The 12,704-nt window shown below is 55.7% G+C and overlaps 1 protein-coding gene across 1 annotated transcript; it reads right to left on the bottom strand.

The window, feature by feature from the left end:
- Positions 1 to 1,506: 1,506 nt before the first annotated feature.
- LOC309583690 (olfactory receptor 14J1-like) lies at positions 1,507 to 2,478 on the bottom strand (the record flags this gene model as incomplete). The annotated part of the gene is made up of 1 exon (XM_082299488.1): positions 1,507 to 2,478. The coding sequence occupies one exon, from the start codon at positions 2,476 to 2,478 to the stop codon at positions 1,507 to 1,509; it is 972 nt and encodes a 323-aa protein (XP_082155614.1).
- Positions 2,479 to 12,704: the final 10,226 nt, after the last annotated feature.

Below are 12,704 nucleotides of genomic sequence, written 5' to 3'. Positions count from 1 at the left end.
ACTCAAGGGCTCCTTGGCCTGAGCCTGTCCTGGAAAGGTCTCTCAGCCCTCTGTGCCCATGAAGGGCTCCAAGGAGGAGCAGAGCTCATCTTGGCAGGACCCTCATGGAATCCCTGAGGGACAAATGCCAGTGCCTGCCCAGCCTTCCCAACATCCCTGAAACCAGAGGCCTTTTCCACATCCCTCGGTTCCAGGTCAGTGCCCAGAACACAGCACAGCCTGTCCAGGTCCTGGGGGCGATTCCCAAGGGAGGCAGCTGTGATTTCTCCCCACAGACCCACCACTCCGGTGTCTCTCTGTGCAGCCCTTGGCTGTCCTGAGCACTTTCCCTGGAGCCTCCCTGCCCTGGACGTTTGTCTCCATGCAGTTCTCAGCACAGCCCAGCAAAGAATTCAGGTGCTTTCCCAGAGGACATTACTCTGGCAGTGAAGTGGCCTCAGGGCACAGTTTGTGCCCCTGGAATTGTGCCAGCCCCGAGTGCTGCTGATGGTGTTTGTGCTCACTCGGGTTCATCTCCCCACACCCACTCAATGCACTGCTGAAGGCTCCTCAGGACACAGCAAACACGGACTGCTGGCCTGGTCACTTGGTGTCCCTCCGTGCAGGGACAAACAACCTCCTGCAGGGGAGGGCAGAGGCCAGTGCTGGGATTGCTGGTGGCAGGGGCTGGTGTGGGACACTTGCCCTGGGCACCTTCCCAGGCTGTGCCCGGAACAAAGGCACAGCCCAGGCCCTGCTCTGCTGCTCCCTCAGGTCCATCCCAGGAGCTCTGGCAGTGCCAGGACACTGCTGCCTGCCCCCCCTGCACACTCCCCCCTGCCCCTGGGCACTGGGGTTTGCTTTGCCAGGGCATTCCTGGGGCACATTCCTGACAGCAGCTCTGGAGGAGAGCAAAGCCTTCCTGCCCTGCCCCCAGGAGATGCCCTTTGCTGATGGAGCTGCTGTGCTGGAGCCCGGCTGTGTCCCAGCAGTGCCCGTGGCCTGTCCCTGCCTGTGCTCACAGCACGGACACGCAGCAGGACAGTGACCGAGCTGCCCGAGCACTCCGGCCTTGCACCCTCAGAAGGGCTGGGAAAGGGAGTGTGGAGCTGGGAAGAGCAGAGGTGGGAAGAGGCTGGGCCATTGTCCCTGGCCGTGCTGCTGTGCTGGGAGTCTCTTCCCTCCAGCTCTGCCCACAGGCACTGCCCCTGCAGAGCCAGAGAAGGGCTGAGGAACAAACCTTGGACACAAAGGTCAGGACAGCCCCTTGTTTTGATTCAAATGCACAGGGAAGAAGCCTCCTGAAAGTCTTTGTGTTTCAAAAGAAAGGTAGATGTTCATGCAGAAATGCAAGGAGTAGTACTACAGTACTTTATAAGAAGCAGAATAACACCAGAAAAAGAATAAGAAAAAGCACCAATGAAAATATGGACAAAGAGGAAAAAGAGGCCAAGATTGTAAAGAGTTACATTCTGAAGGTTCTGGAGCAGAAAAGAGAGAGTTTATTGCTTCTGAGAAGCATCCTATTCATAATTTTCCTCGCATGGCAGAAGGAAATAGAAAGATTTTAACTTGTGAAAAGTATCCAGTCCTCACTTTCCTCAGGGCATCCCTGAGCTCCTGGTTCCTCAGGCTGTAGATGAGGGGGTTCAGGGCTGGAGGCACCACCGAGTACAGAACTGACACTGCCACATCCAGGGATGGGAGGAGATGGAGGGGGGGCTTCAGGTGGGCAAACATAACAGTGCTGAGGAACAGAGAGAGCATGGCCAGGTGAGGGAGGCACGTGGAAAAGGCTTTGTGCCGGCCCTGCTCAGAGGGGATCCTCAGCACAGCCCTGAAGATCTGCACATAGGAGAAAACAATGAACACAAAACAGCCAAACACCAAACAGGCACTGACAGTGATGAGCCCAAGTTCCCTGAGGTGGCAGTGTGAGCAGGAGAGCTTGAGGATGTGTGGGATTTCACAGAAGAACTGGCCCAGGGCATTGCCCTGGCCCAGGGGCAGGGAAAATGTATTGGCCGTGTGCATGAGAGCGTAGAGAAAGGCACTGGCCCAGGCAGCTGCTGCCATGTGGGCACAAGCTCTGCTGCCCAGGAGGGTCCCGTAGTGCAGGGCTTTGCAGATGGACACGTAGCGCTCGTAGCACATGATGGTGAGGAGGAAATCCTCTGCTGAGAGGAAGAAGAGAAAGAAAAACACGTGAGCAGCACATGCTGAGTAGGAGATGTGGCTGGTGCCCCAGAGGGAATTGTGCATGGCCTTGGGGACAGTGGTGCAGATGGAGCCCAGGTCGGTGAGGGCCAGGCTGAGCAGGAAGAAGAACATGGGGCTGTGCAGGTGCTGGCCGCAGGCTCCGGCGCTGATGATGAGGCCGCTGCCCAGGAGGGCAGCCAGGGAGATGCCCAGGAAGAGGCAGAAGTGCAGGAGCTGCAGCTGCCGCGTGTCTGCCAATGCCAGCAGGAGGAAGGGGCTGATGGAGCTGCTGTTGCACATTTTGAGCCTCTGGCCATGGAGTGCTGTTGAAGGAGGAGACAGTGAGGAGTCAGGGGAGACTTTGCTGAGCAATGTCCAAGCCCTTTCTCCTGGCCCTGCCCCCCAGTTTTCCTTTTCTCAGAGCCCTTCCCTCAGCCCCGTGCCTGGAGCTCTGCTGGGATCTGGCCCCATTGCTGTGACGAGCAGGGGCTGTGCCCATGGACAGCGAGGAGTCAGCTCTGCTCTGCTTCAGCGGGGACATGGGAATGGGGACAGGGGCCGGTCCTGGGGCTGGACTCCATCAGCCCAAAGTGCTCCTGAGGCAGAGGAGCTGGGCAGCATCTCCTGTGCCAGGGCTGAGGAACAGTGACGGCCAAAGGCACTTTGAGAGGGTTTCCTGCTGTGCCCAGGGAGAGCAGAGAGAGCTGTGCAAGGCAAGAGCATTGGCTGTAACTCAGAGAAGGGTGAGGGGAGCTGCTCTGTCGCTCCATCTGTCCCCAGCTGCCCCTCCTGAGATCGAGGGCAGTCACTGTGTTCCCCTGAAAATCAGCCTGGCACAGCTGAGAGCAGAGGGACCCACAGCCGAGCAAAGTGGCTCAGCCTTTCTCAGAGTCTCAGCCCCACTGCTGGCCAAGGACACTCCCGGCCCCAGTGTCCCCTGGAAGGCAGCTCACAGCTGGGATGGCATCCCGAGGGCACAGCGAGGGTCCTGTCCATGGCCCTGCTGGAGGAGAGCCGGCTCATTGCCAGCCTCCCAGCCCGGCGTGCCCAGAGCTCCCGGGGCACAGGGAGCTGGGACACCCCATTGCTGTGCTCAGCCTGCACAGGAGGAGCCCCAGGGCTGGGCCTGAGCCTGCAGCTGGAGCTGCCATTCCCAGAGAGCCCCTGAGCAGCGCCAGGAGCAGCTGAGCAGGGCAAGGAGAGAGAGCCGGGCCCTGAGGAAAAGCCTTTCCCTGCGCAGCGCTGCCCAGCCCCTCCCGGGCAGCACCAGGGCAGGACAGTCGCCCTCAGGCCCCGGGCAGCAGGAACGGGCCCGCGGCCGCAGAGATGCCCTTCATCTCTGGTGCTGCTCTGCCGGCCCAGGAGGGCACCGAGGGCCCCGAGCCCCCGGGCTGAGGGCCCCGAGCCCCCGGGCTGAGGGCTGTGCTGGCTGCGAGGGGACACCGGGGCTGCGCTGCTCAGGGCGGTGTCTGCACTGCAGGGCAGGCCCGGCAGCTGCCACAGCTCCCCTCAGCAGGGCTGCCCTCAGCGCTGCCTCCCTCCCTCCCTGCCCACGGCTCTGCTGCTGGAGCTGTCCCAGCCGGGAGCTGCTCCTGCGGCCCGGGCTCCGTCCCTGCCGCTGCTGCCGGAGCCCAGCCCAGCCCCTGGGCCAGCCCTGCCCGGCAGCCGCTCGGGGCTGCGGGGATTAAAGAGCAGCTCCCCCGGGCCTGGGCACCATGGAAAGGTGATGCTGGCTGGATCTGGAGGCCGCGGAGGTGCAGGCACTTGCTGAGGCTCCCAGGAATCCTCAGTGGGATGGTTTAAGAGCCTCAGCCCCTGCTCCACCTGCACAGCTGAGTTTCCATTCCCACCAAGCTGAGCCTGGGAAAAGTGGGAGCACAAACTGAGGAAAGCAGAGACTCAAGCAGGAATCTCCTGCCCTGAATGTGCTCATGAAAATCCCCTCAGGAATGAGCTGGAGCTCTGAGCAGCCCTGGCCCCCACAGCAGCCTCTCCACAGCAGCAGGACCTGCCCTGCAGGAGTCACTCCTTGCAGCCACAGCTCCCCTGCACCGCCCATGGGGAGCTGCCAGGCAGGCTGAGAGCTGCCCCTGGCAGGTGGCAGATGCCCTGGCCTGGCAAAGAGCCCTCAGGGCTGCAGGAGCTGCTCTGCAGGACAGCCCTGGGCACCCCTGGCTGCTGCCCACCTTCACAGCCTGCAGCCGGCCCTGGCAGCAGGAGCCGTCCTGCCCTGTCCCTCTGACGGTGCCCAGGGCAGCCCCGCTCTGCAGCACATCCTCCCCCAAGGCAGGAACGGCAGCAGAGCCATCCTCACAGCCATGGCAGCCGTGCCATGGGCCAGCTCTAGAGGATCCCTGCAGCCAGAGACTCACTGTGTCCCACGCTGGGAAGGTTTCTCCAGGAATGAGTTCAGAGCTGCCCTCCCAGCTGCTTTAGCCAGCTCTCTGCTCACTCCTCCCAGGTACCTGCAGGCAGTGCCCTCAGCCCTGCTGGGCTGGCAGAGGAGCTGCTCCTCAGCAGAGCTGCCTCTTTGAAGCTCTCCTTGGTTGCCAGGAGCTTGAGAGTTCCCTCTGTGCCAGGAGCCCAGCCCAGCTCAGCAGCACAGCAGCAGCACAAGGATTTTAATGACCCTCTCGGGGCTTTGGTGTTGTTCATATCAGACTCAGTCCCTCAGAGTGTCTTCAAAAAACTTCCCAAGAACTCAAAGTCAGATTCGAAGTCCAAAGTTTCTTTAACTTTTAATGGGTCCCAGTGAGGGACACGACTCACGTGAAAGTGTCCCCAGGTTCCAGTGAGAGCAGAACTCTGGAGGCAGCGATGGCAGGGGGGGACAAGCAAGGGAAAGGTGTCTCTGGTGCTGAGCAAAGCTGGCTGTGTTCCAGGAGTGCAAAGGGCCAAGGCCTGAGCCCCAGCCCCTGGCAAGGCAGATCCTGTCCCTCCCTCAGTGCTCAGGGCTCTTGCCGGGGCACTGGGATGTGGGGATGGGCAGTGCCCAGGGCAGCACCATGGGGCAGCCCCTGCCAGGCTGCTGGGCAGGGACAAGGAGGCCCTGAGGCCCCAGGGCTGCAGGGGTCACTTGTCCCCTCCTGGCCTCAGGGCCAGGGCCAGCAGCCGTGGCCAAAGGGCTGCACAAGTTGGCTCTGTCAGGGCCTTGCAGCTGCTGCCCATCCCTCTGCCCTCTGCAGCCCAGGCTGTCCCACGGTGTCCCTGCCCTGCGCCTCTGTCCCTGCAGGCTGTCCTCATCCCCCCGGCTGCCCCACCTGGCTGGCCCCTTCCTTTGCTGGCAGCTCTGCGTCCTGCCTGCCTCTGCCTGGGCACACAAAGCCTTGGGCTGCTCCAGACTCCTTCTGGGGGACGTGTTGCACCCCAGCCCTGCCTGGGAGGGAAATTCCTTTCTCCTGGTGTCCACTCTGGGCCTCCCCATCTGCCCTGTCACAAAGGCCCCTTGGTTCTTTGGGGCCAGCAGTGCCACAGTGGCCCCTTGGTTCCATGGAACGCCACAGGGTCACAATGGTCCCCTTGGTGCCACCAGCCCTGCAGGGTCACAACGGCCCCTGGGTTCCACGAGGCCACGCAGGGTCACAGTGGTCTCCAGAGGAAGGGCAGCACCGAGCCCCAGGGTTTCAGGGGCAGATGAGACACAGCCACCAGAGGCCAAGGCCAGCCACATCTGTCTGTCCTGGCAGGTTTGTCTGGGAGCAGCCCTTGGATATTGGGAATTTGGGAGGTGGAATCCCAATTTTGGCCATGGGCACCTTGTTGAGAAGGATGGGTTTATTCCACATGAAAGAAAAGCACAAAGTCCAAGAGTTTTGGAAGAAGATGAGAGGTGGCCACCATGGGCGAGGGCAGCCAGATCTGTCTCTCATGGCAGCTTTTGTCTGGGAGCAATCCTTGGATAGACAGAATTTGGGAGGTAGAATCTCAGTTTTGGCCATGGGAGCCTGGATGGGAAGGACAGTTCTCTTCTTTAGGAAGGAAAGCACGGAGACCCAGGAGCCCCAGGGCTCCTGAGGCAGCCCCTGCTGCCCCGGGAGGGAATTTGGGGAGGGGGCAGAGGGGGTGCGCAGCCCCCGCCGGGGGATGACCCCGGCCCAGCGCCCTTCGTTCAGCACCGAGCTGGGCTTGGGGCCGCAGGAGGAAGAGGCCGATGGGAAGCAGATCCTGCAGGGGGGACAGGGCTTGGGCTCAGGGCAAGGTCCTGCCCTGCACACCTGGCTCAGGTGTGAGCCTGCCCCGGGAAGGGAGCGGGACATTGCCATCCCCACGGATCAGGGCTGGGAGCAGCGCTGGGAGCACGGACATGGAAATCCTGGGAGCCACTGGGACCGCCCTGGGGGGTGAATGATCCCCCCCAGCACCTTTCCAGGCCGCCCTGCGAGCTGAGAAATGCTCGCTGGGCCTCGGCCTTGGCCAAGAGCCCCCGGGCTCAGCTGCTCTGAGCTCAGGCGCTGCCGGCTCCCGCAGCCCGCCCAGGGCCGCCCTGCCCGTGCCGGGGCTGTGCTGGAATTCTCTGCTGCTGCTGGGCCACTCGGGGGCTCTGGCCCAGCAGGAAAGGTGACCCTGAGCCAGGAGCTTTCCTTGGCCGCAGCAAAGCCTCGGCACGGAAAGACCTTCCCAGCGCTGTGCCCTGGGCCGGGAGGGATTGTGCCACCAGAGCTGTCCCTCCATTTCTTCTGCCAGGCAGCTTTAGCTCATGAAAAGTGGAGAAGCCAGAGCTGCCTCTCAGCTTTCCGCAGTCCTGCAGAGGAATCCTGTGTGGGAAGCAGCCTGGGAACAGGGTTGAGGTGCCAGGGCAGGGGAATTGAGAGCCCTTTCCTCCGCCGTGGGCCCAGGCTCTGGCCCTTGCCCTTTGCAATGGCCCTGCAGCTGCCAGAGGGGCCTTTTTGGCTCAGCTGAGAGCAGTCCTGCTGCAAGGCTGTCCTCGAGCTACTTGGGCTGCACATGTGCCCAGGGAATGCTCATTGCTTGCAGTCTCAGGCGCTGTGGGTGTGCAGGTGTAACTACTGCAGGAGGGAACAGCTCTGCTGGGGGCAGTTCTCTTTTTCTTGGTGGTTTTTCTGTTGAATGAACGTTCCCTGCCAGCTGTGGGCAGAGCTCTGTAGCTGTATGTGCCACTTGTGTGTGGCACTGTGGCTCAGGAGGTGGCCAAGGGGAGCTTGGCCGAGGTGTGGGCAGAGGAATGGCCATCAGGCCAGGCTGGGGGGTCAGCGGCCGGTCAGTTGCGTTGCGTGGCCGCGGCTCTGGAGGCTTGTGTGGGAGCGTGTGCAGGGCTGGAAGGCTGGGGCTGCCGCCGCTGTGTCCCAGAGCCGGGAAGGCCGGGGCTGGCCCGGCCCTGGCCCGGCCCCGCCAGCTCTGGCAGCTGCGGCGGGGACACAAAGGGCAGCTCCGAGCTGCGGCCGCTGCGCTGCGGCCGCACAAAGGCAGCGCCCGCAGAGCTCCAGGGCAAGGTCCTGGCCCTGGCTCGGGGCTGGGCCGGGGCCAGCGGCAGAAAATCAACTTGCAGCTTGGGCCCCGCAGCAGGGAGGAGCAGCAATTGCTGGCTGAGAGAGACTCTTGCCAAGGGCCTGCGGGGCCGGGCCCCAGGGAACGGCTTCCCGCTGCCCGAGGGCAGGCTGAGATGGGATGTGGGGCAGCAATGGTTCCCTGGCAGGGCGCTCAGGGCCTGGCCCAGGCTGGCCCCAGAAGCTGCGGCTGCCCCCGCATCCCTGCAAGTGTCCCAGGCCGGCTCGGCCATTGGGGCTTCCTGCCCAGGAGGGCTGGGCTGGGCTGGGCTGGGGCTGCTGAGGGCGGGATGGGCTCTGCCTGAGACAGCTGAAGGCTGCGCATGATGAGGCCGGGGGGACCCCGTTCCTCAGTGGGTTCTGGGGTATCCCACATTCCTGAAGGGATGTCAGGGTATGTCCCGTTCCTGAGGCAATTTTGGGGTCCCCCCAATGCTTAGGGAGGGGTTTTGAGAGGGGGTCTCTGGTACTTGGAAGGGGGACCTATTGTCCGGGATGCGGGGAGCCCATTTTGGGAAGGATGCTGCTGTTTCTGGCAATGTTGAGAGGTTCTGAATGGCCGGTGGGGCCCTGGCTCTCATTTTGGGACTTGAGGTGAGCCCATGGGCACAGCAAGGGCTGAGGAGAGGTTCCAAGCTCCCATTTGGGATGGAGGGATTGAGCGGGTGCCTGCAATCAACTCAAAGCCAGCCCCAGTGTGTCGATGGCAGCCCCAAATGGCTCGATCCGTCAGCCCCAAGGCCCGGCTGTGGGGAGTCAGGAAGCACAGAAGGGGAATTGGTGTCCAGGAGGGGTGGGATGGGATGGGATGGGATGGGATGGGATGGGATGGGATGGGATGGGATGGGATGGGATGGGGGTGGCATCGTGGGGGTTGGATGAAGTTTAGGAGGGATGGGGTGGTTTGAGCACTTGGAGTGGGGGACTCAAGGGAGGGAAACAGGAGCTGCTTTTGGGGAGGCTCCTGGTGCTTTTTCGCAGTTTTGGGGCCTCTAAGTGGCTTCTGGGAGGTTGCAGTGAATTTTGGGAAGGTGCTGTAAACCCCCCGCAATTTGGGGGCCTGAAGTGAAGTCCCCACATTTTGGGAGGGTGAGGGGATCCCAATTGGGAGGGGGTCCTGCTGCTTTGCACCCCTTCAGTGGGGTCAGAATTGAGGAAGGAATTCGGAAGGAAGGAATTCGGAATTCGGAATTCGGAAGGAAGGAAGGAAGGAATTCGGAAGGAAGGAAGGAATTTGGAAGGAAGGAATTCGGAAGGAAGGAATTCAGAAGGAAGGAAGGAAGGAAGGAATTCGGAAGGAAGGAAGGAAGGAATTCGGAAGGAATTCGGAAGGAAGGAAGGAAGGAAGGAAGGAAGGAAGGAAGGAAGGAAGGAAGGAAGGAAGGAAGGAAGGAAGGAAGGAAGGAAGGAAGGAAGGAAGGAAGGAAGGAAGGAAGGAAGGAAGGAAGGAAGGAAGGAAGGAATTCGGAAGGAAGGATGGAAGGAAGGAATTCGGAAGGAAGGTAGTAAGGAAGAAGGAAGGGAAGGAAGAAAAGTAAAATCGAAGAAAGAAAAGAAGAAAGAAGGAAAGAGAGGAACAAGAAATAATAAAAAAGAAAAAAAAGAAAGAAAAAAATTAAAAATGAAGGAAGGAAGCAAGAAAGAGATAATAAAAATGAAAAAAAGAAAAGAAGAAAGGAAGATCAAAAGACATATAAAAAAGAAAATGAAAGTGATTAAAAAAGAAAAGAATTAGAAAGAAAGCAAGACTAAATAACATGAAACCAACAAGGAAAAAATATTAAAAAAGAAAGAAAAATCATTAAAAAATGTAGGAAGCAAGCAAGCAAAAAGATAATAAAAATGAAAGAAAGGAAGAAAAGAGGAAAGAAAGAAAGTGAAAGAAAAGAAAAATTAACAAGAAAATGAAAAAAGTGAAGAATATAGAAAAGAAGAAAGAAACAAAGAAATAAACAAAGAAAGCAAGAGTACATAACCTGAAGGCAACAGGAAAATAAAAGAAAAAGAAAAAAAAGAAGAAAGAAAGAAGCAAGGAAGAAAGAAAAAAAGAACAGAAAGACACAAGAAAAAAACAAAAGAAGAACAGAAAGAAAGCCAAAAGAGAAAGAAGGAAGACACAAAGCAACAAAAAAAATTTAAAAGAAAGAAAAAAAGATAAAAGAGTGAAGAATGAAGAAAGTAAGCTAAAAGAAATCAACACGAAAATTTAAAAAGCAAAGGAAAGTAAAAGATAAAGGAAAGACTCAATAATGTGAGACCAGGAAGAAAAATGAAAAAAAAAGAAATGAAGAAGAAAGCAGCAAGAAACAATTAAAGAACCAAGAGAAATATTGAAAAATGAAGAAATAAAGAAAAAAGCAAAAAGGTAATAAAAATGAAAGAAGGAAAGGAAGAAAAAAAGAAAGACTGAAAACATGAAACCAGCAAGAAGATAAATGTTAAGAAAAGTCAAAAAAAGAAGAAAGAAAGAAACAAGGAAGAAAGAAAATGACAGAAAGAAAGACATGAGAAAAAATAAAAGTACAAGAGAACCAAAGAAAGCAGAAGAAGAAAGAAAGATGAAAAACAGAAAGCAACAAAGACAAGAAAAAGAAAAAAGGTAAAAAAATGAAGGAAAGAAAAAAGAAGGAAAGAAAACGAAAAGAAATCAACCAGAAAATTTTAAAAGTGAAGAAAAAGAGAAGAAGAAAGAAAGACTAAGTAATGTGAAACAAAAAAACTTTAAAAAAAAAAGAGGAAAGAACCAAAAAAGAAAGAGAAAAAGAAAAAAAAGAAAGACACAAGAAAAAATAAAAGAAAGAAGAAAGCAACAAAAAAAAATAGGAAAAAGAAAGAAAAAATAGGAAAAATGAAGAAAGAAAGCAAGCTAAAAGAAATCCAGGAGAAAATGAAACCCTTGTGCCACTGCGGGACCTTGTGCAGCCAAGGAGAGCATTGTGAGAGTGCGGGGCCATGGAACCAAGGGACCATTGGGACCTTGTGGGGCCTCCTGGACTCAAGGGACCATTGCCACACTGTGGGGCCTCATGGAATGAAGGGTCCATTGTGCCACTGCAGAGCCAAGGACACCATGGTTACACTGCGGGGCCATGGAACCAAGGCACCATTGGGACACCCCGTGGCCTCATCCTCTGGAATTCCAACACATCTGAGGGATGGCAGCACCTGCAGGCAGCACGGAAGGATTCTGGGGAGAGCCTTTGATCCCTGCTCCAAAGGAAATCAGAGAAAGAGCTCTCGTCAGATCAAGGCACCTTTTCCTTTTCCTTTTCCTTTTCCTTTTCCTTTTCCTTTTCCTTTTCCTTTTCCTTTTCCTTTTCCTTTCCCTTTCCCTTTTCCTTTCCCTTTTCCTTTTCCTTTCCTGGTGTAAACTGTTGACCTGCCTGTAAGGGTGCAGCAAAAGCTTTGCAGGGTTTGGTTCAAGGTCCCCAAGGTTGGAAGAGGGAAGTGTTCGAGTCCCTTCTAAGAGAAGGCTTGGAGTCTTTGTGCCATGACTGCCTGGGATGCATGGAACAAGTGTGTTCTGGCAGACTCTGGGACCTCGAGAGCAATCCCATGCAGGAGCCAGCACTGGCCCTGCACCCTGGTGGGAGCAGCGTGGTGCGGATGGGAAACGGGCAGCTGGGTGTGCAGTGGGAACCTCGAGCCAGGTCCTAGAAGGCCAGGCTTTAGCTTTGAACAGAGCAGCACAAAAAGCAGAATGAATGACCTTGCCTAGAAATCCCTGAAGGACAAAGGGTGACCATATGGACTGATTTGAACTCTGGGTTTGCAATAATACACGCCCAGGGAGCCACATGGAAGGAAAGGGCACAGAGGTCTCCAGTGAGCACAAAAAGAAATCAGTCCCCTACTGCAGAGTGTGCCAAAGCCAAAAGAAGTGGCCCTGGTGCCCTTGTAAAGCCCATGGGTTTGGAGACTCCCCAGGTAATCCAGGGAATCCATTGGCTGACCAAACAGCTCAAGAGGGGGCTGCAAAAGCTCTCCTTGCACTAATACCTAGCAAAAACTGGAATGTTCTGCAACACAAACCAGATTCCAGTGATCAGGACAGGCAGTCAGCCCCAGCAGCAGCAGCAGCTACGGAAAATCCCAGCAGGTGATTGGTAACCCCGTGTGGGCAGGTAATTGTAGCTCCACAATTCATGTAGAACGGAACTAAAACATCAGGAACCACATGAGGAGATGGAGAATCTGGTGGCCAGTTTACAAAGGCATCTAGTAAGCACCAAAATGGCAAAAAATGATAGATCAGTTGTTGAGAAAGATGGGATTGGTTTTGAAGGAAGAAGGCTGCCTCCAGGGCTCGTTAAATGGGAATCACCAGGTGATTTTGGCCAACTGATTTTGCAGAAGTGCCCAGGCAGAAGGGGACTGACACATTTTGGTATTGGTGGATCCTTTTTCTGGATGGCCAGAAGCTTTCCCATGTGGCACCAACAAGCCAAGGGAAGGCTCAGAAGCTTTGCAGAAATGAATATTTAATAGCACTGGGACTAACTCTTGTAAGCCTTAAAAGGTGCATGGTTCTCAACAGATCATTGGGGCTGGACTCGCCTGTACATCCTTTCCAACCAGGAGATGCGGTGTGCATCAGAACCTGGAATTTTGGAACAATCCAGCCAAAGTGGAAGGGACCATCTCAAGTCCTCCTGGTAACCTACCCTGCACTCAAGGTAGAAGGAATCCAACTTGGGGTTCATCACATGTAAGTAAAACCAGCGAGCACACATTAAACACAGCAGAAACAAGACTGACTGACACCGTGGAGTTTGGGGTTTTACATAAATCCTATTGTTTTAGGTATTGAATATGATTTTCTAAGGGGATACTATTTATTGGATCTGGATGAAGATGATCAATCATTGTGTATCTATAATAATAATAGAAACGATGTTCCTGACTTCTGGGAAGGGAAATGCAGTTTTCAAAGTCAGTGCAAGATGTTGGCAGATGACAGAATGTAACCCCTGTAACAGCTTGTTTGCCAACACCAACCTCTGCAGAAAATCCAGTGCCATG

This window comes from Coloeus monedula, assembly GCF_965178545.1.
Source record: "Coloeus monedula genome assembly, chromosome: 32".
Classification (NCBI taxonomy): domain Eukaryota; kingdom Metazoa; phylum Chordata; class Aves; order Passeriformes; family Corvidae; genus Coloeus; species Coloeus monedula.
This window is presented reverse-complemented; position numbering and strand designations above follow the sequence as displayed.